This window comes from Arvicanthis niloticus, chromosome 15, assembly GCF_011762505.2.
Source record: "Arvicanthis niloticus isolate mArvNil1 chromosome 15, mArvNil1.pat.X, whole genome shotgun sequence".
Lineage (NCBI taxonomy): Eukaryota > Metazoa > Chordata > Mammalia > Rodentia > Muridae > Arvicanthis > Arvicanthis niloticus.
The window spans coordinates 59,017,514-59,043,682 of NC_047672.1; the positions used below are offsets into that span (position 1 = coordinate 59,017,514).

The 26,169-nt window shown below is 41.8% G+C and overlaps 1 protein-coding gene across 5 annotated transcripts in view; it reads right to left on the reverse strand.

Annotated features, from left to right (window-relative positions):
• Positions 1-26,169, reverse strand: part of Cdk14 (cyclin dependent kinase 14) — a 532,454-nt gene that overhangs the window by 424,112 nt on the left and 82,173 nt on the right. Inside the window, exon 1 of one of the 5 annotated variants that reach the window (XM_076913083.1) lies at positions 1,222-1,387. The exons of 1 other annotated variant lie outside the window; for it this stretch is intronic. In XM_076913083.1, coding sequence (XP_076769198.1) covers positions 1,222-1,368 — 147 coding nt within the window. In that variant the 5' untranslated portion in view covers positions 1,369-1,387. Of the gene's footprint in view, positions 1-58; positions 303-440; positions 629-880; positions 1,388-26,169 lie in introns of those variants that run through there. 3 more of the 5 variants (XM_034518917.2, XM_034518918.2, XM_034518916.2) reach the window with 3 other exon arrangements.

The window sequence follows — 26,169 nt, forward strand, 5'->3', positions numbered from 1 at the left end:
ATGCCCCAATTAATTAAACAAATAGATATTCATCCTCTGTCAGGGCTTATACTTCAACCTTGCTTGTCATCTTCTTCATGAACAGGCAAGCCTCATTCTGGAGTAGCCTGTCTACTACCCCAGCCTTTCATGCATGCAGGGGTTCTCCATCAGCGTCTATACTGCTAACAGCCCACTAGTAGAGCTAGCTGGCACTTCAAGCAGAACTGCATGAAGAATTATCACTTCTATGCAGGAAGCAAAACCACTACAGATATAAAGATGCTAAATGCCAACACCCTGACCTCTACCTGGCAACACACACTTAACGCAGGTGCATTTCAGGGCTCAAGGAGGAGAGGGGGTGAGGTGATCAGAGAAGAAGCCCCAGATCTCTAATACAGTAGAGATATCAATTCTACTCAGACACTATCCAGCTAAATTCACAGGCATCAGTTTACCCGAAGGAAAAGTGGTCTCCTGTCCTTCAGCTGCTTGACTCAGAGGGCATTCAGCCGAGCATAGCCAGGCAAAACCATATGCATGATCTCTTTAAGCTATAAAAAAAGAGACTAGTTTCCAAAGAAATCAGAAGCGGCTACGGCAAAGAAGCAGTCATTGAACATTCTCTTCATCTTATCTCTGCTCCTGGTGTTTACAAACTCCAGGCAATAGCCTTGGGAGCCTCCGGAGACTCGCTGAGTAACCCCGCCAGATCCTTAATTTAAACACCCCGTTATCAATCTCTGATGGTTGTGGCAGTTAAATAAAATCGAGTGAGTGAAATGACATGCACAGAATGAATCCTTTTCAAGTTGTAAACGAGTGAGTCAGGATTCAGACTTGCTGAGATGCTCCAAATTCAAGCCCTTGCTATGATTCCAGGCATGCTCCGTCTTACCGTTTTGCTGTTGTCTCTCTCTCAAGCCGGATTCACCTGGAACTCCATAACATATCTCTAGCAATGTGCTTGCACCAGGCCAGCCTCAGACAGCAACTGAATTCACATCTTTCTGCACTAGCAAGCTGAAATGGTACGGCCGTACTACAACCAAGAAAGGGGGAAGCACAAAAAATTCCAGAGATCACCCAGAGAAGCTGATCTCAGTGGAGCAAGACCAAAAAAACCGTTTCAGAAGAGCACAAAGGACACGCTAACGTTCAGTATCAAAAGCTTTAACAGGTCAATTTTATTTCCTAGAATGAGCTCTTTTTTTTTTCCTCCAAACACGATGGACTTGCCTGTGGGGTTCCCAGGAAGGCAGAGTGAACGAGCTCTGCAGCAGCATTGCAGCCAAAGGAACCACGCATATGCTGTCCAGGCAAGCCACTACACACTGTCTCTCCAGAAAGATATTGATTTGCAATGCAGTCCTGCTTCAAAAGCATACCGAACGGGAGCCAGACAGCAAGTGGTGATTGCACATGAGGAAAAACATTTAATCAGAAGGATGCACTTTACCGTGCCCAATTCAATTTTTAAAGACACCAGAGAAAGCCAGAAAGTGTCCTGAGTGACAGTCCCATTAAATCATAATCCAAGGTCCTATAGAAGGCCAAGTTTAGGCTACCATCGTTCATGTTACAAACGCTTGGGAAATGGTTTGATATGCCTATATGCATACATTTGTCATATGTAAATGAGACATAATGAGGGCTCTAAAATTATCATGCACCAAATGCATGAGGTTAAAAAAAAATGTTTTTTTTTTCCCACAGGTGTAGCATTTTTACTGAACCAAAGTGACAAATGCATAGTTATGAGCCCGCAGAATTACTGATGGGCTTAGGACCCATGACACCCTCAAAAAACAAAACAACCAGAAAAACAAACAAACAAACAAACAAAAACCAAAACAAAACCCGGAAAGCCAGGGCATACAATCTTTAAGTAAATTGTGCCAAGTCATGCCAGAGGGTACTGGGTGGCAAAGGAAATCTAAACTGCTACTCTCTTAGCGCCCCCTACAGGAGAGAGGATGAGCTATCCCTCATACTTGTTTTGGGGTGTCCTATGCCTGGAAAGATAATCTCTATGGTTTGAAAATTAGAGTAAGGTACAGCAAAACTGGAAAACAACTTACAGAAGAAATTTTAAAGTGACATGGTAGCCTCATGTAACCATAGATATTCAATTATACGGTAATGAGAGGTGGTAACGACTGAGCTAATGGTGAGTGGCCAATACTCCCAAAGCTCTGGGCTTGAGTCTGTGTGTGACCAGAAGGCTGAGGAGGAAGCACCCCAGCGGATGAAAATGAAACACTTCTCCTTTCTATGACATCACGCTCATCATTCTGAATATCACCTGAGAAATTATCAACTTGATTCTCTTTAAAAGTTTCTTCAAAATCCTGCCCCTCCCCCCAAAATAATCTCATTAAAACAAAAAAAAAGTTATAACTTCTTTCTTTATCAAAGCTAAGAAATAAACATGTTTGTGGGGTGGGGGGTTGAATACATATGCATTTGGAAGCCACAAGGAGAGTTCAGATGCCTTTCTTAGAAGCTGTCCGCCTTTAGGGATTTTTTTTGTTGTTGTTTGGTCGTTTTGTTTTGTTTTTTTAAGTTGCTCACTGGTCTAAACCACCTCCCCAGAGCTGAGGTAATAAAAGCAGGCTGCCATGCCCAGCTTTACACAGGTTCTGGTATTGAATTTAGGTCCTCATTACATGGCGAACACTTTTCTGATGAAGGTAGCTCCCCACTCCATGTTGTCTCCCTAGTATCAGAAAACTTTTTAATTATATGAACACTGTGCCTGATGAATAGACTCTAAGTCCCAAATGTCTTTAAAGACTTGAGATTGTGTATGGTGTTGCTCATCCTTCCAATCCACAAATTCTCCCTTTTGCAAAGCCAACACTGCTTCAAATTTGAATCATTTAGGTTTTAATTATCTGTAGCATCATAAAGTGCTCTTTTATTATTGGTACTGTCCCTATTTTAAGACCCTGAGTACAAACCATGCCAATCACTTACTCTGTAACACAAAGCTAGGCATCTAAAAACATTGATTACATTCTTAAAATAACTCATCGATTTCCCCAACTCCATGTTTTGGGTCTAAAATTATCTTAGGCAAACTCCCTTCCCACAATTCACTGCTCCCAGAAATAATTATGTTTCAAGTTAGCTTAATCACTTCACCACAACAGTTCTTATGGTTTGTTTTTCCTGCAACTGTCAGTGAAATGTTTTTATTTACTAATATATTGTGCAACAAACAAACAAAAACAAAAAAAATCTTTCATTTATTTCTTCCACAAGCATGTATTTGTATATACAGCATTGTGAACATCCATGTTCCCTACATTCAAGAAACCAAACTAATGATTAGAAATAAAGCACCTACTATGCATAAGGACATGAGTATACTCTCTAGCACTACAGACATATAAATACATAGCAAGCAATACATGAGATTATTTGCATAATCAAATATCTATGTTTGTGAGAAATCTGCAAGTAGATTAGATTAAATCTAACTCAAAAATAAACTTCAGAGGATTTTAAACGCTTAATGGATGCTATCATGAAGTGATTCTAAATAAATGAAACAAGTTATTGTAATGCAATAAAATATACTCATTATTGTTCCAACAGAGGGTCTCATTTTGTAGCCCAGGATAGCCCTCAATGGTCTATGTATATGAGTTTGCCCTCAAACATTTAACCCCCATGCCTAAGTCTCCAAGCATCCCTGGCAAAGTAACTTTTTGACAGCATGTTCCCGGGTACAAATAAGCTCCCTTCTGCATCTCAGGAGACTCCTTAGAGCAAATAACATAAATCAGAGTGCTTGGACTCTGCCGGGATGGGGGGAGCCTGTGAGCAGCAGCATGAAGCCTCAGCCGGAAGCTGGCTGAGCAGATAGCCAAGCACAGTGGTGGCAGCTGTGTGCTGTGCAGGCTTAAGGCAAGAAAGTTCAATGCCAGAGCATCAAGGGTCCGTGCATAGCATACCAGGAAATTAGATTTTAGCCCCGTGAGAAATGGTGGTTGACTTGACTCCAAAAGGTACATCTTAAGGGATTACAGGCACACAGTGGGCTGGATGGGGCTTTTCACTTGTTAACAAGGAACTGGTTTAGAAAATAAATCCGGACAATGAGGAACGGGGGAAGACATACAGGAAGCAAGGACAAATGTCTGGACAAGACCTTGAAGAAGACAATGAAATTAGGGGTTGGAGAGATAAAGAGGTGTTTCATTACCTGTTACTGACCGGACATGAAGCCCAATAAAAAGGGGGGACTCAAGTACAGCCCTAAAATTCTGACATAACAAGGAAAAAGTGGGTTCATAAACAACTAGATATGAAGGCAAGGCAGCTGGAGGAGAGGAAGTTGTGTTCTGGCAAAGGCATATGCACGTATGTGCTCACCAGCTTCCTACATGCCTGACTCAGTCCCCTAAGATCTGGGTTAACCAAGAGGCTAGCTAGTTCACCTACATCTTGGGGGCAGGAGAAATCAAAGGAAAATGCAGCCATAGACAAACGCTTGCACCCAGCCTCAGTCCAATTGAAACTAGAAGATAAGCCGTTTGTTGCCTCGGGCAAGCAGGCAGGCAGCCATTGGCAGGGCCTGAAGAGCTAGGGCTCCAGGCAGGGCTGGTCCCACTGACTGTGCAGAACTGAGCCTGTTCAGTCAAGATGGCCATTTCCCACTTCGTCAATGCTGACAATGGCTACAGCCATCTTTACCTTTGCTCTTCTCTCTACCTACCATGGTCCTGACCAAGCAATTACTGGGTCACTCTGCTGCCCTGGCTCTACTCACCTGAACTTCACCCACCACCTCAGCACAGTCTTTCCCCTCCCTGCCTAGCACACTGCCCTGGTTCTGCACATTAATTTGCTTCATTTATCTATTTATCTTCACACCCAGGTACACTAGAAACAGCCGCCCAGGAGCGGGGCTTCGCTATGTTAGTCCTGGGTCTTCCCTGACACTATATAAACTGCAAAAAGCTGCTGCTGACAGGAGTGTAAACAAAGTCTGTGGAGGATACAGGATCAAAACGGGCAGGGAGCATGGAGAACTGTGGGGAATAATAACATGGTGTCAATAAATAGAACTTTATGGTTGGCCATAAAATAGCAGTAAAGACAGTGCTGGGGGGGGTTAAGATCAGTAAATTAATCACTGTTTTCATGAATGAAGAACATCATTATGAGGGACAGTGACATGTATGTGAAACCTCACTAGGACACAGTGGAGGCTACAGAACAGTTTGGGATTCAGAGAAAAAAAGGACAAAAGTTCTTATAAATAAACATCTCATTTGGATTTGGGGGAAAAAATGGGAAGACTGACAAATGAAAAGGCTAGAATCTGGCATCCATGTAAATTCATCTCTGCAAGGAAACCGAAGTTCATCTCCTGAAGCGCTTACCCACATGAGGCTACTTGTTCTCAAGTCTGAAATGTAATTGTGCCTGCCCTCATTTTAGAAACTAGATTATAGTAAGCACGATCTTTATGTTACTTCACCTGGTGATGGAGTCAGGTTGAACGTTAGTGACCACTTTCAACTTCACAGTAGGCATACGCAGGGCCAGGTGGATCCTGCTCTCAAAAATCTGATGTCTATGCCCTTCCCTGCTCAAGACTCATCCTTTCTTGTCCACCAGACCTTCCTACATTCGCCTTCAGAGATCACCACTCTCTGTCTCAGGACACGCTTTTTCAGCCATCTTTGCCTTGAGAAAATGTCCTGACTAGAGGGTGGGTTTGGTTAGTCAAGGTAGAGCTGGGAGCTGAGGTGGAAGCCTGTGGGCTTTATCCTCCCAGCTTTGTGGAGGGTCACCTCTGGTTAGAACCAGAGACCCTTGTTGCATGTCATATGACCTGGAGCTATCTTAGATACCCAGAGGTGTAGAAACAATAAAAATAAATAAATTAATTAATTAAATAAAATAAAGCAACAGAAGGTAAGGAGAGAAGAATGCACTTAAACAAAAATAAAAAAGGAAACACTGATTAAAATGTTTAAAGATTAGGTAAGGGAAACAGAAAAGGCATTATAACTCTACCTATTAAAAATTAATTGCATCAAACGTACATGAGCAAACAATGGAGTGGATTCCTCAGAATAGGATGGCTATCCAGTGATTACAACTCCAGACAACCCTGGATATTGTTATGGGTGAGCATTCACAATGAAGCACTCATTCACTAACAGATTCTTAAATGTTGCTGTTGCTTTACCAAACCTAAACATTAACCTTTCAGCAAATCTGGCAATTCTATAGCTCGACTATTCTCTACCGCGGCACTCAGGACCCAGACTTTCAGATTTGGACTGCAATTTACCTAAAATACTTCCTCAAAACACTGCAACTCTGAAGGAGCTGAGATCAAATATTTAAGAGGCATTCCCTGGTTAAAGTCAAGCTACCCTTACTTCACTGCTGCTGTTTATGGGAACGCCAGGCTTGTTCACTTACTCAACTCTGAGCCTACTCTGGATTCTAAGGGGGAAGCCAGTGTGGCCAGTCTTATCAACGAACACGCCTCATTCTATCATGACTCAACAGAACTGTACTTCTGTTTAATTTTTTACTGGTTGTTTTGTTTATTTACATTTCAAATGTTATCCTCCTTCCTGGTTTCCCCTCTGCAAACTTCCTAACCATTCCCCCTGCCCCCTGCTTCTATGAGGGTGCTTCCCCACCCACCCACCCACTCCAGCCTCACCGGTGGCCCTAGCATTCCCCTACACTGTGGCATCAAGCCTTCACAGGACCAAGGGCCTCTCCTCCCACTGATGTCCAGCAAGGCCATCCTCTGCTACATATGCAGCTGGAGCCATGGGTTCCTCCATGTGTACCCTTCAGTTGTGGTTTAGTCCCTGGGAGTTCGGGGTGGGGTGGGGGGTCCTGGTTGGTTGATATTGTTGTTCTTCCTATGGGATTGAAGCCCTTCAGCTCCTTCAGTCCTTCCCCTAACTCCTCCATTGGGGTCCCCCTGCTCAGTCCAAGATGGCTGGCCTCAATCATCCACATCTGTATCAGCAAGGATCTTGCAGAGCCTGTCAGGAGACAGCTCTATCAGGCACCTGTCAACAAGCACTTCTTGGTGTCAGCAATAGCCACTGGGTTTCGTGGCTGCATATGGGATGTATTCCCTGGTGGGGCAGTCTCTGGATGGCCTTTCCTTATGTCTCTGCTCTACTTTTTGGCCCTGAATTTTCTTTAGACAGGAGCAATTCTGGATTAAAATTTCTGAGAAGGATGGGTGGCTCCATCCCTCAACCGGAGGCCATGCCTATCCTCTCCATATGGTCTCTATAGGTTCTCTCCCCTTTGTTGGGAATTTCAGCTAATGTCATCCTTGTTGATTCCTGGGAGCCTCTTGCTTTCCTGGCATCTGGCACTTTCTGTTGGCCACCCTGGTGCCCCATCCCCCATTGCTACACACCTCTGTTCAATTTGCTGACCCTCTGTACATCATCTCCATCTCCTCCCACACCTGGTCTCTCCCCTCCTCTCTTCTTCCCAAGTCCTCCCACCCTCTACCTCCCGTGATTACTTTGTTCTCCCTCCCTAGTAGGACTGAAGCATCCACACTTTGATCTTCCTTCTTCTTGAAAACTTTATCAGTCTATAAAATTTGCAACTTAAGAAGGAGAAATGACAAGGAAGGCAGATGGAGGCCACTCTCAAAACTCATGCAGGAATTCTAACAAATGTCCTTATCTTCTTTTTTTTTTTTTAATTTATCAACTACGCAAATTTTTAACGGATACATGTTTTTGTACAGAGGTACAGGTTACAAAGCAATGTTGGGATATATGAACAATTAAACACGTTAAACTAATTAGCATATCAGTCACTTCAAATAATTTTGTGTGGAGAACATATTAAAGTTAATGGATTAGCAATTCTGAAATATACTAAAGTTTAGTATACTAGCTGAGGCTTTGCAAAAGATAAAAATAAGATCAAAAACAGAAAGCCTTATTCTTCCTCCCTGATACCGTATCCTATGGCTAGCAACTGATAAGTGGCCACACGCTGGCCTCTGAGAGCATCCTGTATTGTCTGCTTCTATCACTTTGATTGTTTTAGATCCCACACATACATGAGAATGTGTCTTCTCCTTTCTACACCCAGCTTACTTCACTTAAGCACAATGTTCTCTGGCGCCATCACTGCTGCAAATAATAGAATTTTCTTGCTATGAAGACTAACTAGTATTCCTCTGTGTCTACACACCACTCTCTCTCTTCATCCATTCAAGGATGATATACATATACATAGACTCCATAACTCAGCTTCTCTAAACTGTAATAAACGTGTTGTGCAAATATCATTTTCCTTTTTTTAAAAAAGATTTATTTATTTCATGTATGTGAGTACACTGTCTCTGTCTTCAGACACACCAGAAGAGGGTATCGGATCACATTACAGATGGTTGTGAGCCACCATGTGGTTGCTGGGAATTGAACTCAGGACCTCTGGAAGAGCAGTCAGTGCTCTTAACCGCTGAGCCATCTCACCAGCCCCACAAATAACATTTTTGAAAAGTTAATTTCATATCTTTTTACTAAACCGCCAAAAATAATACAGGTAGATTTGTATCTTCACGTCTGTATCTACCTACGGCGTTGATAAAGTTTGGATGTGATGGGTGTATTCATGTTTCCTGGTTAAAGACAAATCTGTGTTTAAAAAAAAAAAACTATATCCATGTGAAAAAACATCTTCAGTTATGAAATTGATCTAGCCTGGAAATTGAAAGTCCAAAGATGGAGCTGCTGCCGAGGAACTTTAGGTGGTTATGGCTCACAAGAAGCTGCCTAAAGGGGGAGAGCCCGGATCTAATAAGAAAGCAGGTCGATGCAGACTACTGCAATAAAGCACGCCTTTCTTATTTTCTCCTTGCTTTGTGCAATCTCATTTGGGACACAGTTATGCTTCTCCCTGGACTTCAGCCCCCTCCTTCCTCACCTGCATCCATTACCTCCTCAATCTCCCTGCTAACAGTGGGCTTGCACCTCAGTCTCTGTTCCCTTTGTTAAATCTTAATCACTTCAGACTTTGTACTTATTTTGAAATATGTTAGTTTTCCATATACCTGTTGTAGATGGCTTCTACATACACATGCATGCACACTTCCGTGTTTACTATTTATTTGAGTGACATATGAACTGTGCATGCATATCCCTCTGTTTATGATCCAGGGGAAACATGGAGTTCTGATGTGATGCCCCGCACCAAGTATGTACAGCTACACTGGGGAAAAATCAGATGAAAAAGTGATTTCGTGGTGACCATCTTCATAAAAGAGCCACAGCAGAGTTTGAAATGTTCGGAACTAGCATGACAAGGAGTAAAAATAAAATTATAAAACTTCATTGGCACAGAAAAATTCCCCAGGTCGAAGCAAAAGGAAGGCCAACAACATTAAAAAGAGAGGAGACTCTCCCCTTGTGGGTGTGGCTCCAGGAGCATGGGGTCTGTGTGTGATACGAATACATGGCCGTCCCAAGGCTCCCAAAGGACCCAGCTCTCATTCTGGTTCCTTGTTGTTGTTCATTTGCTTGTTTGATATTAAACTTGCTTAAGTTTTTCACTGTGAAGAAGGACAAAGTAAAACTCCAGTAAAATAAGATAGCATGGGTGCTTTCAGACACATTTTCCCAGGTTTCTAAAACAGTCAGAAATTTAGGAAAATATCAAAAGGGAGAAAATCATCTTAGAAGTCTATCAAAAAGACATAGAAAAATAACTTTTCATTGCATTTAACATTTTTAAATCTAGAAAACTGTCACTGATCTACTAAAGTATTAAAATGAGGGGGGAGAGATGACAAGATGGCCTCCTGGGTAAAAGTACTCACCACTAATACCTGGTTCCATTTCTGGAGCCAACATGAAAAAGCTGGATGTGGTGGCACCTATCAGGGCCAGGAGAGCCCTGGAAGCCTGAGGGCCAGATGGCTTTCAGTATACAGTGCAACAACAGACACAAGAGAAAGCCCACCTCAGAAACAAGACTGAAGAGACAACCAACTTCAGAAAGTTGTCCTTTTGAGCTTCACATTGAGTCATGGCACACATGTAGCCTCTGCCCCAACATACATCCACGCATACGTACACACACACACACACATAAAAACATGCACACATATATACAGACAGACATAAATGTGTTTGTGTTTAAGTTTAAAAATACTGTAGTAAAAGTCTGTCACTAAGTGATTTGCCTATCCTTAAGAACTGAACTGAACTAGAAAGGAGAAAGCTTGAGAAAGGACAGCATTGCTCTAACGCAACAACAGCCCTTGATGATCAAGGACAAGCCCAGACTATCAAATGCGATGCTGAGCAACGCCACTGCCTTCACTGTGAGTGGAGAAAAGCTCTAGTTCTGGTCTCTAAGGACATGCTGACATGACTCTGCTTGTCCACAGAGAAGTAGATCGCTTGGAGTAGGCAGCGCCGCTTTCCTTCTTCCTAGGCAAGCACTCTGCTCTGCAGCATTTACTGACGTCTAGGAGAGCATCCATCTCGTCCAGCGTTACACAAGGAATCTACCCTGGACCAGTACTTCTGCCGGAACCTTCCAAGGAACATTCAACTGCACTGCAACCCTCCACCTTAATGGTGGCAAAACAGAGAAAGCACCTGCTTGGAAATATCCACTGGCAGCATCGCCCACTACTTCAAGGAGCTGGGCAGAGAGCCTGACTCTATGCATGGGCAGAACTGAGGGACAGTGACAGAGCTGGTGACCTGGAGTATTGGGTCCAGCCCCAGTCCTTGGTATTCTTGATGCCTGGGTCTCTAACACTGTGTAAATCAGTTTCTGTTTCTATTTTCCCCATAATTACCATCCAGTAAATCTCCTTTTCTCCCTACGGATATTTTAAACTCACTTTCACTCCCTTGTAACCCAGAGTGTTAGTAAATATGAGCATCTGTATGCATAAGGGGCACTGAGCTATGATGAAGCACTAATACAAGAGATGGGTAGATAATTCAACAGGAGTGTTGTTTTAAGAGCTACTAAAGGAGACGTGTGACTAATAGATCAACTGAGAAAGGAAAGGATAGGCCTTGTAATGGCTTGTATATGCTTAGGCCATGGAGTGGACACTATTAGATGTAGTTGTGTAGCTCTTGGAGTAGCTGTGTCACTGGGTATGGCTTTAATACCCTAGTCTTAGTTGCCTGGAAGTGAGTATTATGCTAGCAGCCTTCAGATGAAGATGTTAAACTCTCAGCTCTTCCCGTACCATGCCTTGCCTGGACACTGCCATGCTCCTGGCTTGATAATAATGAACTGAAACCTTGAACCTGTAAGCCAGCCCCAATTAAATGTTGTCCTTATAAGAGTTGCCTTGGTCATGGTGTCTGTTCACAACGGTAAAACCCTGACTAAGACAGGCCTCATACCAGTCAAAGAATTTTCCCAAAACTACTTCATGTGTCTAACTATATTACATGTAAAATCATATAAATTATATATAAGATTAAATTTTTTGTTATTTATATCATATAAGAGACTGCCATGGAACAATAACTATTAACCACTTATCTGGATTTTTAGAAGGCCTAACTGGTTTTGCGAATTAATTTGGACAGGATCCAAGTCGGTGCGACAATACACATGAAAACATAAGTCAGATGTCTACACGTTGGTGGTGAATAGAACGACTCATAAGTAGCTAACAGATGAAACTGCAGAAGTGAAGTCCGTCTGCTGCCTTAATTCTGGCCTCTAAAGGCCTGTGGCTATGACAGCAAGAGGACTTTAAAAAAAAAAAGTCACAGAAATACTCTAGAGATGTATGGAGGAGGTAAAGAAAAGGCAAGAGGACATTGTACAATAAACTACGCTTTGTGTGTGTCACTCCTAAGGTATTTCTGGCCATGCTCTATTATTTGGCCAGCCATTCACTGAGCGTTTGAATTCTGAACCATAGGGGTAAAACTGAACAGGTCACCATTGCTGTTCTCACAAATGCTCACAATAGTAACTACAACAAATAGAATAATCCCCATAGACCTGTAAGAGAAGATATTGTGCGAGTTCAGGCTAAGGGAGGCTTCAGAGAAATGGAACAAGCACCACTGGACTATTCCCAGCTTAGGTAATCAAATTCTGAATACTAGAATCACAAAGAATTCAATAGGCAAGACAGTGTGAGGTGGGCTCCGTATGTCCAAAGACTAACAGTGATCACACTTAATGTAAGCACTGTTATCTGAATGCAACTTGATAACATAATGACTAGGCTTTGTAATATCATAGGGGCACGGCTTAGAAGAGTGGAGAAAGTTCTGTAACTCAAACCCTCACAAACAATGGCTCTTTGAGCCTCCGGTGGAAGAGCATTTGGACGGACTCCAGAGTCTCCATGAACACTGCCTGGCCACATGGCTCAAAGATGTGTTTTTGCCTAGTTTCCCTGGATGCAGACGACAAAGCTTTTCCCTTATATTTAAACAAAAGTTAACTTTGGTCACTGTTGGAATAGTTTGAAACAGAACTTGGAAACCATTCATGTCTCTCTCTCTTCCTCTCTGAAGTAGTAATTCTAACTCAGAAAACTTGTATAGACTCACTTGCCATAATCCAAAGGCCAAATCAATTATGCTGGTTTTATCAGCCCTCCCCTTAAGCACTCACCTCTTTAACTAATGCCCCACAAATTCAAAAAGATTCAACTCATACAAATCATAGGGTTGCTTTCAAATGGATCCCATCACAACCAGAAATTTCTATGGGCAAGGAATAAACCAACTACAGCTGCAAATAGACCACTCAACAAACTTCAAGGAGCCATACAGAGCCCAGATCCACCTTGGTCCAAATCCTCCCTGGCACACTCAAGTAAGGTTATTTGGCTGAGAATTCTTAAGGGATCAAACAAGTTTAAGGAGAAATAAAAGGAGGAAGCCTCATAGATGAAGCCACACATACAGGCACACTGGAGCACTAACTGCACACAGGAGCACTAGCTGCACACAGGCACCCTGGAGCACTAACTCCGACATAAACTCAGAGACAGAACAGTAGGATGGAGAAAGTGAGATGAAGAGCGGAACAAAGGTGCCTTCCTAATGAAGGCCTTGAACGGAACAACAGTTCTCATACTTTCAACAGTTCTTGTGAGACTAAATAAAGACCTGCTGCCCAAAACAGTTCTCAATAAAACAGGGTTTTCACTCCAGTGATCACATATATTTAAAGGAGCAACCAGGCACTAAACGTTCAGGCCCCACAGATATCCTGACTCTGAGCTTGTGCTTTGCCATGCTGTGTGGTACCAGTCTTGCCTCTCCTGCTTCGGTTTCTGCATGGCCAAAGGGCCTCCAAGGTTTATTTCTCAACCGTTCCACAAGTCCATCAGATTCTCATGACTCTTTTCCTACATCTTTATTTATTTCCATTGCCACTGTGTTTTTCTTTCACACCATTTCAAGAAATTGAAAACCTTTTTAAAAACCTATAAGGATGTCGCCACAGGCTTTCTTGCTATGTGCTGGGATTTCCTTTGACTAAAGGTGGCAATGCCTACTGCTGACTCAGTATTAAGTCTACTCTCTCCCTTTACTCCTTTCTGTCCTTTCTCATCGTAACTAACAACAAACATCCAGTGTGTAAGATACAGCTTCCAGAGTTAGAGAACAGCCCAGGCTACACAGTGAGTTCCAGGACAGCCAGAACTATGTAGAAGGACCCTGTCTCAAACAGCCCCTACACACACACACACACACACACACACACACACACACACACACACGGTGAAATTTAGAATTGGCAGTAGAAAAATGAGTTGTGTGATATAGTCATAACTGAGTACCTACCACAAAACTCTTTCAATGAGAGAACATTAAAAGATAACTCATCAAGAATTAACTTCATTAGTAACAATCAAACAGCTTTCCAAATAAACAGTTTTAATTTGTCAGGCACACATTTCTCAAAAAAAGAAAGGGCAGCAGGGGTGGGGGTGGGGGGGTGACATTAAGACAATTGGTACCAAGCAGAAAACAGGACTCTGTCTTCTGAGACAGTACTAAACAAAATAACAAAATGTTCTCTCTGATCATAGCAGGATTAAAATAATGAGGCACTGGTTTTTAATGCAAATACCAATAACTGTTTTTCTACTAAAAATGGGTGAATCATGAGTGAAGCATGATTCTCTGAAGAAAGAAGATTCTCACATGAGGTAAATTTCCGAGGAGGAGAGCCTACAGTAACAGTGATCTTCCTCTCACAGACAGGAACGTTTTACTGTTTAGTAGCACAAGCAAGCTACTTCAACTAACAGCCTGCATTTTAAGGTAGCTAAAGAAGTGTATAAGTAGAACTCAACAGTGGACTACCATTCCAACTAACATGAAATTAAAATGAGAATACAAATGCCAGTAAAAGATAATTACTGAAAAATTATTGAAAAAACAATGCACATAAGCACCACTGAAATGTCCTTATCCCAAGACTCGGCAGAAATCCTTTTCTCCGAGACAGTGCCCTACACTGAAAAGGATAACACACAAATGTGTGGACAATTAAATGGAACTCAGCCTACCCCTTCCTATGGGGGTAAACATCAAGCAGCATGTGTCAACTAATTCTCATTCAGTGCTTCAATATGTCATGACAAAAGCACATGGCATGTCCATAAAAAGGCCTCTTTTAAAGCAGTAGTGATTTGAAAAAATAATGGCTGATTCTTTTAAACCTATTTAAGTATCTCAAAAGAATTAAAAACATTTCCACCAACTTTACGTCGGACTAGGAATCCTCTCTAGCAGTTTTACACTGAAATGACTTGTAGGTTTACATAGAATCTCACGCAATGCCATTCAGCTCTCTATCAGGTCAAAGACACCACCTAACATCTGAAAACCGAAGGGAGGAAAGCAGCTCAGGAACAATGGGATCTGATGCCCTATAAAGAGACTGCCAGCACCACAGAGAACAGAGTGAGCTCCACCTCATTCAGTGACAGTTGTCTCCTGTTTATAGGGCAGCCATGAGGCATAAGGGATCTCCCTTTTCTTTGTTGAAAGACAGAGGAATGAAAGCCATGTTAGTTCCTACAGTCCACCCTTACCATAAATCGCCAGGATCCCAATCCATTTTTCTATTTTTCTTTATACCAACATTTTTAAAAAGAGAACTTCACCTTTTCCAATCCCTCTTCATATTTATTCTTTAACTCATTAAAATCGGGGTTCCAGTTTCTCCATTCCACTAAGGGTCATCCATGACCACTGCAGAACAATGCCAAACCTTACCAGAAGCTCTTGGAACACACAGAACAACTGGGAAGCTCCTCTTTCCCTAGTTCCTTAACGGGGCTCCAATTACACATGCCCAGTTCTCCCCTATTTCACTGGCTCTGCCTCTTTGCAACTGCCCCAGTCACTCTCAACTCCCGACTAAGGACTGAAATGTCGTAATACTGGAACCCTGGACCTCTCCTTGCTCCAATCTACTCTCTCTCTCCACAGGTGAGCTCATCTTCCTCCATTGTTGTAGCAGCACCAGGACATGAGGGTGTCCATATGTATATCTCTAAGCCATACTTGTCCCTCATCTTCAGACTCATATATCCCACTATTTTTTGTTGAGGGCTGGGCTTATCTAAGGCCTTACCTGTGTGGCGAAGGAACATAGCTCCTTCTCTGAACTAGGAACATGCTTGTGAGAGCCCGTAATGGTTCATTAGCTATGTGATGCATATGTCGGAGGATACAGCCTACTGTGTGTGCTGGGATTCTTAGGCCTGAACTGTTCTCTACTTCAGTTCCTTTGTGGAGCTCCTGCCCCAGCATCCTTCGATGACAGGCCATAACCTATAATGATGGACCAAAACTTACGCTATAATGAACACTTTCCTGCCCGAATTGCTTTTGGTCATGTGTTATCATGACAGAAAGCAACGTAGAACGGTGATAAGCCTCAGCCCTCTACTTTGAGTATGTTCGGCTTTTAATCAATCAGCTCTCTGAAACCACTTATGTTACAATCTTTAATTAACATACAGCTTCCTGTGTATGCACAATCCATTAACGTACTTATAACATTAAATGTTAATAAAATTTCAATTTCAAGAAGAACATTTTCAAGAAGAGAATTCAATTACAAGATGTTTTGACTTATAAAAATATATAAATATGAGTAACTGGCATGCAATTATTAAGACACCAGAATAATCTAGAACTTCTCCACTACAAACTTCAAGCTAAAGTAAGTGTTTACAGAAAGACAAGTATTGTCTGTTTACTCGCAAATGTGCAGTTGGGGTGGGGAGGATGCATTAAAGAAGAAAAGGATTTATCAGGGAGAAGAACGGTAACCATCAAGAAAGGGGCTAAAGGAGAGTAGAGACAGTGAACATTATCTAAAAACATTAGATAGATTATAAAATATATGCACAATAGCATCCAGTATTTTGCACTATTAAACCGATAAATAAAAGAAAGAAACTTCAGTTGGTTTAGACAAGAAGCATAAGAAGTCCTAAATACTAATCTTAAATCAAACTTGTTTTAATCTTATCATTAAACTTAAAATCAGCATAAGATTAAAACAGCAGGTTTAAAATTAGTTTTAATATTTACTAAATAAAATATTAATATGGAGTACTTGTTACACTAACCTTCAATTTTTAGTAAAATATCTTTTAAATAAAATGAGATGGCTATTTTGGGGGGAGGGGTGAGTTTGGTTTTAGAAACATTCCTTCTTTTCCAGGCTTCTTCTGCATCTTTAAAATTAGCAATTCAATCATTAGCTTCCCGTTTATCCCTCAGAGCTATTATTTACATCCGCATTTGTTGTGACTTCGTATTCAACTGCTTCTGCAAAAATATAGTTAGCACCTCCTACTCTTAAGTAAAGAATTGAGGAACAAAGTTTAGAAAGGGTAAGGTCCCCCCAGTGAGGCAGACCCCAGTGCAATTACCTGATTATTTTCCTTCCCAGATCTTGGGCATCCTCAGTGACAAGTGTCACCCTTCTAAAGTATGGGCTCACATATACATGCTTCCATTTACCTAACCAAAGGATTTAATTTCAATGGTTGGCGTGCTCTTCCTTGGTGGTCCTTGCATTAGTCTCTTTACACTACTGTTCCAGAAGAGCAGAGCAGAGCAAGGTGTAGTATCTTGACTACACTATAAGTATAGTATCTTGACTATAATCCCAACACTGAAAGTCAAGCAGAAACTGCTGAGTTTTGGCCAGCCTAGGCTACCTGGTAAGTTTTAAACCATCTTGGACTACATTTCAAAAGAAATTTTTTGAAAATTTCAAAAGAAAAGGAATAAAGAGAGGAGGGAAAGAGAATGAAAAGAGAACAGGGGATACCATCACCACCAGAAATGGCAGCAAAGTAAGCAGAAAATGAACCAAAGCCAGAGCCTATGATGCCAGAGCCTTCTTAGATCATTTCCCTCTGTTTCATTAGCAAGCTTATGATTAATGTGACGTGAAAGAGAATCTGGAAAGAGAGTCATTAAGAGAACGAAAAAGGCAGAAGATTCAAACACTGACAAAGTGCATCTCCTTCACTGGAGCAGAGCACAGCACCGGTCCTCCGCAACAGACTCGGCGATAGTTACTCTCCCAATCGACGTCCCTGAAAGAACCTTCCCTGGATGCTCCAAATAGCACAATACTGAATGTGCAACACCCCTGGGAAAGCTATAAAGACAGGTATAAGCTATTCCTTATAAAGATTCCTTATATAACAATGGCGAAAGTCCCAAGGTGCCTGACGAAGGAGCACATAGCTCATGTGCAATAACCTTGTGTGCTTCTTTCAAACCTTTGTTGGCATCGCAACCCAGGGTCAGGAGTCCCCCACCAGTGCCTTATGCAACTTCTGTCCAATAAATATTTAAGTACGAAGGAGTGTAGATGTTTTAAATTTTAAAAACGACCTTTAGACATCGACCTCAATATTTATATTCCACAGAAGTAGTCACATTTTAAATACCTTTGGGAAGAACACACAGCACAGTCATCTCAAGATGGGGGAAAAAAAAAAGAGCAAATATGTACAAATTCTGAAATGCTTCCTATAACATCAAGCACAAAAAAGGAATCTGGGTTTTTACACTCAGGCTAAAAGTACAATTTTTTCATTCATGTACTTCACACTTTTATGCATCTTTTCCTAGCATAGGGATGGTTTCATACTATAAAAGATAGAACTCTGTTGGCAAAATGCTTTTCCCTAGGGAAAAAATAGTTTCAGCTTCCTAGACAAAATAGCTCGAATTTAAAGTAGATTTTTTTTTGTCAGAAATATGTGATGACCTCTATGCAAAATATAATGAAAAAGATGAACGATGCTGTAAGCTGGAAAACGAGACCTGGGTTTGTATTTGTAAGGAATCAGATCTATGACTTTAGAGTTCTTTCATGCAATTGAAACAAAGACAGTAAAAGTACACTCATGCACGATGAGCCCTCCTGGTGACAAGCTCTCCCACAGCAGACACCAATGGAGATGCTGATGCTGATTGCTAGGCATCTTCCCAAATTCTCTAATGCTAAAAATCTGAGACATAGAAACACTGATGGTATCAAAATTAGATAAAAATCCCCTATAGTCTATCACATTCAGGTACTGTCTCAACCTATAGCAAACACATACCATATGTAAATGAAAAGGCATCCAACTGAGATTCAATAAAAGCAAGTCCATAGTTTACTAGTTATGAAGTGTTTTCCATAAATAACAACAGCCTTGGCTCAGGAGCTGGTGATCACTGGCAGGGGCCTGAAATGACAACTGATCAGGGACTAAGTTCCTGGCGTCAGAAGGTAAAGCAAAAGAACAGAACGCCCACACCCCTTCTCCAAGACTAGGGACCAAAGCTGTGTCAGAAAACAAGCACGTGGGGCTTACACCAGAACAACTCTCAGCAAGGAGTCCCCCAGAGCACATGCGCCTCAGTCCCGGGTTTCATAAAATGGTCATACTGAAGACAACGAAGAGTACTGAAGGGGGCTGAGCAGTGAAGGGCACCGGCAAAGCTGAGCAACTGATGAAGCACCATGAGGAGATGCTGTGGGTGAGTCAGTGAAATCAAACCAACATTCCTGTGGGGGTACAGGTGACAGATAAACATGAAAACCAAAGGGACAGGCGTAGAGAAGAAACAAGGTATATTTAGTCTACGAGATCTACAAGGTAAGGATATAATAAGAGAGGGATGCACTGCTATCAGTGAAGTATTAATTATATGAAATTAATACAGTTACCATAGAATGCACAGTGAGTGTTTCGGTGTGCTAGTCGTTACTAAAGGCTCATTTGCAGTATCCCACTTAATCTTACTTTCTATTCAAAGAGATGGGCATTGCAGTCATATCAGTAAGAGTAAAGTGACGTTTAGAGCTGTGAAACAGCATGGCCAACGTCATAGAGCCAGATGCAGGGCTGAAAGCAAGCCGCCTGTCTAGTCCATGCTGCTGCCTACGCTCAAAGCCTCTAGGGATTCTGAATCTTTTGAAGGTTGACCAGAAAGCACCATTTTCCTAAAAGCACCTCGACCTTAATGAACCACACGGAAATTCTATACTGTGACTCAAATTCTGGTGCCTGTGTGTCTGTATGGATTCTTCTGTATGGATTTGCACTAATCATTCCTTCATAATGCATGCCGATTCTGTGATGGCTGCAGACAAGTGAAGACTTTTCCATGAGTCACATCTGAGCTCTGTGGATCGGCAGCTGTTTCAGCTCTGAGGTTACATTATCTACAGTTCTCCATTCAGTATAACCTTACCTTCTAATGAAGGGGTCATATCACCTACGTCATCTCTTAGCCTAGACTCCCTGCCCCCACGCAGATAAAAGTTGGGCAATTCTGCTATTTATCTACTGAGCCAAAAATGTAAATGAGACCCCATCACTGGGCTATCTAGTAGTTTAATACCTTAATACCTCACAAAGAAAACAGACAGCAGTTGCAAGTGGAAGCCATTAATATTTCTCATGGCCTCTGAAAATGTGCCCCGTCAATTCTACACAATGGGGAAGATTACAGAGAGGAGGGTGTGCAGAGATCTGGTCACTAGAATGTCTTTGGGACACTTGAAGCACCACATTTTCTCCCTTCTGTGCAGCTGTACAGCTATCAAAGGGTAAAATCCCCCAGGTAATCAGGTTGGTCTTAGTCTCCTTTGAAGACAGTCAGACAATGTCAGTAGTGTGAGAGGGAGACTCGTGTCCCTGACTGCTGAAATGACAGAGGCAAAACTGAAGGGTGTTATCTGCTCAAAATGCATACCATCCCAGAGGAGACATATACAGTCATGTGGTGCATTTAAGGGACTTATAAGGCTTGATAAGATTCCTAATTTGTCATTTTTATTGCACCAGTACTAAGATATTCAACAGCTCATTCTTTCAAAGGATTTTTTTCATAATCTTATATGTTCTGCAAGCTTTTTAACATCTATCATGGTGAAAGAAAGGAACTGGAAAAGCTTTATGGGTTTTATGTTGACACAAAGTCAACATCGTAATCCTGGTCTTAATTAGTATTAGTCACAGTTGCATAGGTCATAGACAGATACTGAGGTTAGACTGTCTGGGTTCATACCATGACCATATCACTTTCCAGATGGTCAACCCCAAGCAAGTTCCTTTACCCCTTGCCAGAAAATGGAAATCATCATGACAGTACTAACGACTGAATACTGTGGTAAGAATATAGTTGGTTTTTCTGAAGTGCTAGAACAGTGCTTTGTCACAGAATAAACATATATACATGTACATAAATAGTGTTTATTATATGGAATACGAATAATGCGGACTATATGAGGAGATTCTGCAATTGCACCAGAGAGTGAGACGGTTTCCATACCTACAAGAAGCACCATCCCTCAAAGAGAACTTTTAAAGGTTTTTAGACTCAGCCTCAATCGAGAAATAATTTCAAGGCAGAATGTGAAATTCTTACAGTACAGAAAGTTAAGATAAAATTCCAAATGGTGAGGCGGGAGAGATGGCTCAGTGATCAAGAAACCAAGTTCTGTTCCTAATTATGTACACATCAGGGCAGCTCACAACCAACTATAACTCCAGTTCCAGAGAATCTGATGCCCTCTTCTGGCCTCTACTGGCACCTGCACTTCCATGTACACACCCACAAGTCATTAACATAAAGGGAAGCAACTTGCTAATCAACCTTGCCTATGGAGACAGGCTAATCAAAGAGCATGTCAAGACTTATCCTCACACACTAGAGAGTATACGATAATCATGCAAATCACGCATTTAAGAACAGCTGCAAGCATGTCCAAACAACATACAGAAAGGACTAGATACAACAGACATTACACAGAACAGAAAAATACTTTAATAGCAAGAAATCAGCTGGCTGTGGTGCCTAAATCCCGGCCCTCAGGAGGCCAAGGCAGGAAAGTTGCAAGGATATCCTGAGATAAATGAGACTCTGTCTCAAAATACCAACGGGAAGAAAAAAGGAAAAGGCAATGCATGATGGGACCTGAAGGAGAACAGGATGATGATTTAAAAGTTCTTTGGGGACAATTATTTCACTATTGTCCTATATAATTCTGTATGTGGCCACCATAGCAACTGAATGTAAGAAAAGAAATAAGAGGAATAACAAGGCCCAAGGGCCAGGAAGTCTCCCTGTCACTCTCCTCACAGTCACTGGTTAAACATTCTTCGAAATAAGAAAGCAAGCCAGGGTTGGTGACTCATACTTGTGTCATGGCACTTGGGAGACCTGGGCAGGAGGAGTTTGAGGTCTACAGAGGCTGCAGAGTGAGATGCTGTCTTAAAGAATGAAGCTAGAAAGCAAGAGGCATAAAATCATGCTGAAACAAGAGGTGACACTGAGGAGTCTGCAAGGGAACGGGAGCCCTTCGGGGCTAAGACCGAGTGAAACTGCGAGCCTAGATCTAGAAAAGCAGGGGCCTGTAGGACAGAGGTACTTGCTGCATTCAGCTACAGTGATTTCAAAGAGAGGACGGACGAGAATATCAGCAAAGGAGCAAATGGGAAACTGTAAGCTACGAAGACAAACTGGAAAAAAATGCTAACAAGGAAGGCAGTATGCTACAGTACACCTGTTGGCTCTTACAAATATCTATGTTCCATGTGCCAAAACAAAGTTTATGAATTTAAAGTCGCAGCTAAAGTGGTTCATAGGCAATTTTTTCATTAATTTTTTTATTCAATTTATATCCCAATATCATCTGCCTCTCCTCCTAGTCCTCCCTCACACAGCTCCTCCCCCATTTCTCCTCCGAGAAGGAGAAGGCCCCCCTTGGTATCACCCTACCCTGGAATATCAAGGCAATTTTTAAGTCAACCTTTGATAAGCTCTTCAAAATGTATTTGGGTAAGTACGGCATCATTTTCAAATAAACAGGTGTTCACTCAATAAATACACAGTAGAGTATCTGTGTGTATCTGTCAAAAGCCTGAAGCCATAAAAACAAAGGGTACTCTTGGCCTCCACAAGACCTGTCAGGTGGATCAGCACCACATGACAAGCCGTCGGGACAATTCCCCAAGTATTTGCAATAAAACCAACTTTATCTTTAAACTAACTCTAAACACGAAATGCATACACTTCTCAAGTCAAGGCACACCGTGTTCCCTTTACCTCTCCTTTGCAGATCTTTCCGTGTGACGCACATGGTACCAAACCTGCGCCTTTCTCCCAAAGCTAACTCATCTTCACCAGAACCAGTTTTCCACTGCCCCAAAACAACCCTGAAACTGACTCACCCTCCCGTCTTCTGGGTTGTCAGCTTACTGAGTTTACTTACAAAATAACAACTCCAATCATTTCTCAGGATCTCCAGGACTCTGCCCTAGTGAGGCATGATGACGTCACTGCAAGACCCTCCGTGAAGACTTCTGCAGGAACATCTCACCTACTTTCCTGTTACTGTCGTTTCTCCACATGACTGATAAAGTGTCCTTTAAAAATACACATGAAGATGCTCATTCTACTCAAGTTTAGTATAGTTTTAGTTTTGGGGAGTATGAGTGTTTCCTCTGTGTGTGTGCATTTGAACCACTGTGTGCCTGCTGCCCTCAGAGACCAGAAAGGGTGGGGAGTCCCCTGGAACTGAAACTACCATGGTTGTGAGTCACCACGTGAGTGTTGGGAACCTAACCTGGGTCTGCTGAGAGCAAATGCTCATAGCCATTTGCCATCTCCCCACCAGGAGGAGGCTGATGCAGGAGGATCTTGAATACAAGGACAACTGAAGCTACAGAGTCCCTACAAGCCAAAGGCAACCCTTTGTATATTTGGTATAACCTTTGCTACATACGGAAATGGAAGGCCAGCAGTTGGGTGATTCAAGGAAGGAGCTGACACATAACTGCACTGCAGGGATGAGCTTTATTAAGAGAAAGAGCCTCAAGGCCATGACGAGGCCTTAGGTATCTGGCTTTCCGTAAGTTTCCAGGGCCAGGAGGAAGTTCTACAGCATGTGATAGTCTAGGGTAGCATACCTGACAAAGAACATGGAGGAGCCAGATAAGGCTGAGGATAATAAATCAGGAGCTGTAAAACCACAGCACAGAAAGCTTCTTAACAACCCTTTAGTGTTGCAAGAGCCAGGAGGAGAAGGGTCCGATGGTTCACAGGCTCTGGGTTCTTACTTCTTAGGGTAACCAGCTTCTTAAAGGGAAAGGCTATATAGTCCAGCGTCCCTATAGGTCCTGACTCCACAGTAAATGCCATTTTGTAACAGCCTGTAATGTGTACAATGTAGGATACATTTCTGACTCCATCCCTATAAGTTCCCCCTCACCCTGTTCCACTCCAAGTGGCCCCTTACTGATGCTGGAAACCCTAGTCTCCTAGACATATGAATACCTTATCCCTCCCAGCCTCATGGCTACAAAGTTTCCTTTCTGTGAAGCCTAGGTGCTTACTGCCTGCCTCACTCCATAGTTCCACAAGGACAGGGGCTTTCATATGGTTTGCCCATTGCTATATATTGCTATGACCAAAACAGAGATAAACACATGAGATATGACATTTATATCTTATGTGTCAAATATACCATCTGTGAATGGTCTTAAAAATCACTAGGCTGCATGGGGCCAAATGATAGTACATTTTACAGTTTAAAAAACAAAACGGCTTTCGGTAATCAAGATGACAATTTTTTAAAAAATCAAAGTTCAAGCCTGGCGGTGGTGGCGCATGCCTTTAATCCCAGCACTTGGGAGGCAGAGGCAGGCAGATTTCTGAGTTCAAGGCCAGCCTGGTCTACAGAGTGAGTTCCAGGACAGCCAGGGCTACACAGAGAAACCCTGTCTTGAAAAACCAAAAAAAAAAAAAAAAAAAAAAAAATCAAAGTTCAGGGGATGAAGAGATGGCTCAGCAGTTAAGAACACTGCCAGCACTTCCAGAAGACCTGGGTTCAATTCCCAGCACCACATGGCTGCTCATAGCTGCCTGTAACTTTAGTTCTGGGGAATCTGACATTCTCACACAGACATACGTGAAGACCAAATACCTACATGTTACCAAATAAAAATAAATTAATTATTTGAAAAAAATCACAATACAGAATACTTAAATGTAAACTGAGGACCAAGAGACTCTTAGTCATATTTATAACTTACAAATTATGTGTTTTTATTTTTATGTCTTACTCTCTAAAGTGGTCTTTGTGAAAGGAGCCCCAGTAAGTATAATTTCAATACCTCTCTGTTTCTCTCTGTCTCTCTGTCTCTCTCTCTGTCTCTCTTTCTCTCTGTCTCTCTCTCTAATCCCATATTTTTGCTGCATCAATGTTTTAATTTTGAGTCAGCTACAACTTGAAGCAATGTTTGTGCTAGCTTCTAAAATGACAGATTTTAAGAGCCGATCCCTCATTCTGAAGCTAAAGAACACCATCACAGGAGAGAAGTGACACAGCCTTGCTGGACACGTGCTGTGTAGTTCATGCTTCTGAAAAGACTTCATCTGAGATGAAATAAACTAAGTTGGGGTATGTTCCGTTAATACATACATTTTAAACTAAAACTGAAGAAATATGAGAAAGAAAATAAAAATATCTAGTGATGACTGCAGAACTGAGGAACTGGGAACTGGGAACTGCGGATTGCCCTTTGCTATGCTTAGTGGGTAGAATTCTATTCAAGCTGAGCAGGCACGATCATTCATTCCATTTTTAAGATAAAGAAACTGGGACACTGAGAAAATCAGACACTGAAATAGGAGCCAGTTAGAGTTACAACTCAAATCCATGTCACCTGACCCCAGCGCTCACACCCCTCATTGTCCCATGACTCTCCCTAAAACAGCAAATCAGTGCCTTCACCCTGCACAGCACACTTTGGGGTCTGCCTTGAAGTCTAAAGCTACAGACACTCATTTTTTGAGGACACAACAGTTTATTTGAAATTAAGATCCTTGGAAACTGGGCTTGGTGACACAAACCTTTGATCTCAGCAATCAGACAGCAGAAGCAATCAGATTTTTCTGAGTTCAAGGCCAACCTAGTCCACATACAGTTCCAGGACAGCAGAGCTTCACAGTGAGACCAAGTTTCAAAAAAATAAAATAAAATAATAAAAATAAAATAAAATACAAATTAAAAGCCTCTAGGGTAGATGATTGGATTCTTCTAATAGAGTCTCTCATGTCTCTCTCTCTCTCTCTCTCTCTCTCTCTCTCTCTCTCTCTCTCTTTCTCTCTCTCTCTCTCTTTCTCTCTGCCTTTCTCTCTGCCTCTCTCTCTGTATAAATAAAATGCATTAATTTTTATGTAAAAAACTTAAGATGTAAGTCAGTCATCAACAGAGAAGCTCAGCGAACGAGCGGTGGCACACGCCTTTGGCGCTGGCCTCCAGAGGGCGACCCAGGCCCTTTGCTCTCCCGGTTCGAATCCCCTGTGTGACTCTGCCCGAGTCTCATGGAAAAAACAAACAAACAAACAAAAACCAGAGTAGCTCTATATGTCAGTCAGCTTATAAGTCTTAAGGACAACCAGGGATATTGAAATACATAAAAATTTCCTCAAAACTAAACACTTCTCTTTCCATTTGGGTCATCAGAAAATTATTTTTAATTTATTAGCAATTTTTAAATTCTTTCATTTATTTATTAACCAATTATTAACTCATAGAACCTTCTTAAATGATAACTCAAATGTAGGTAATTGTGTTTAATGCTTTCAGAATAAC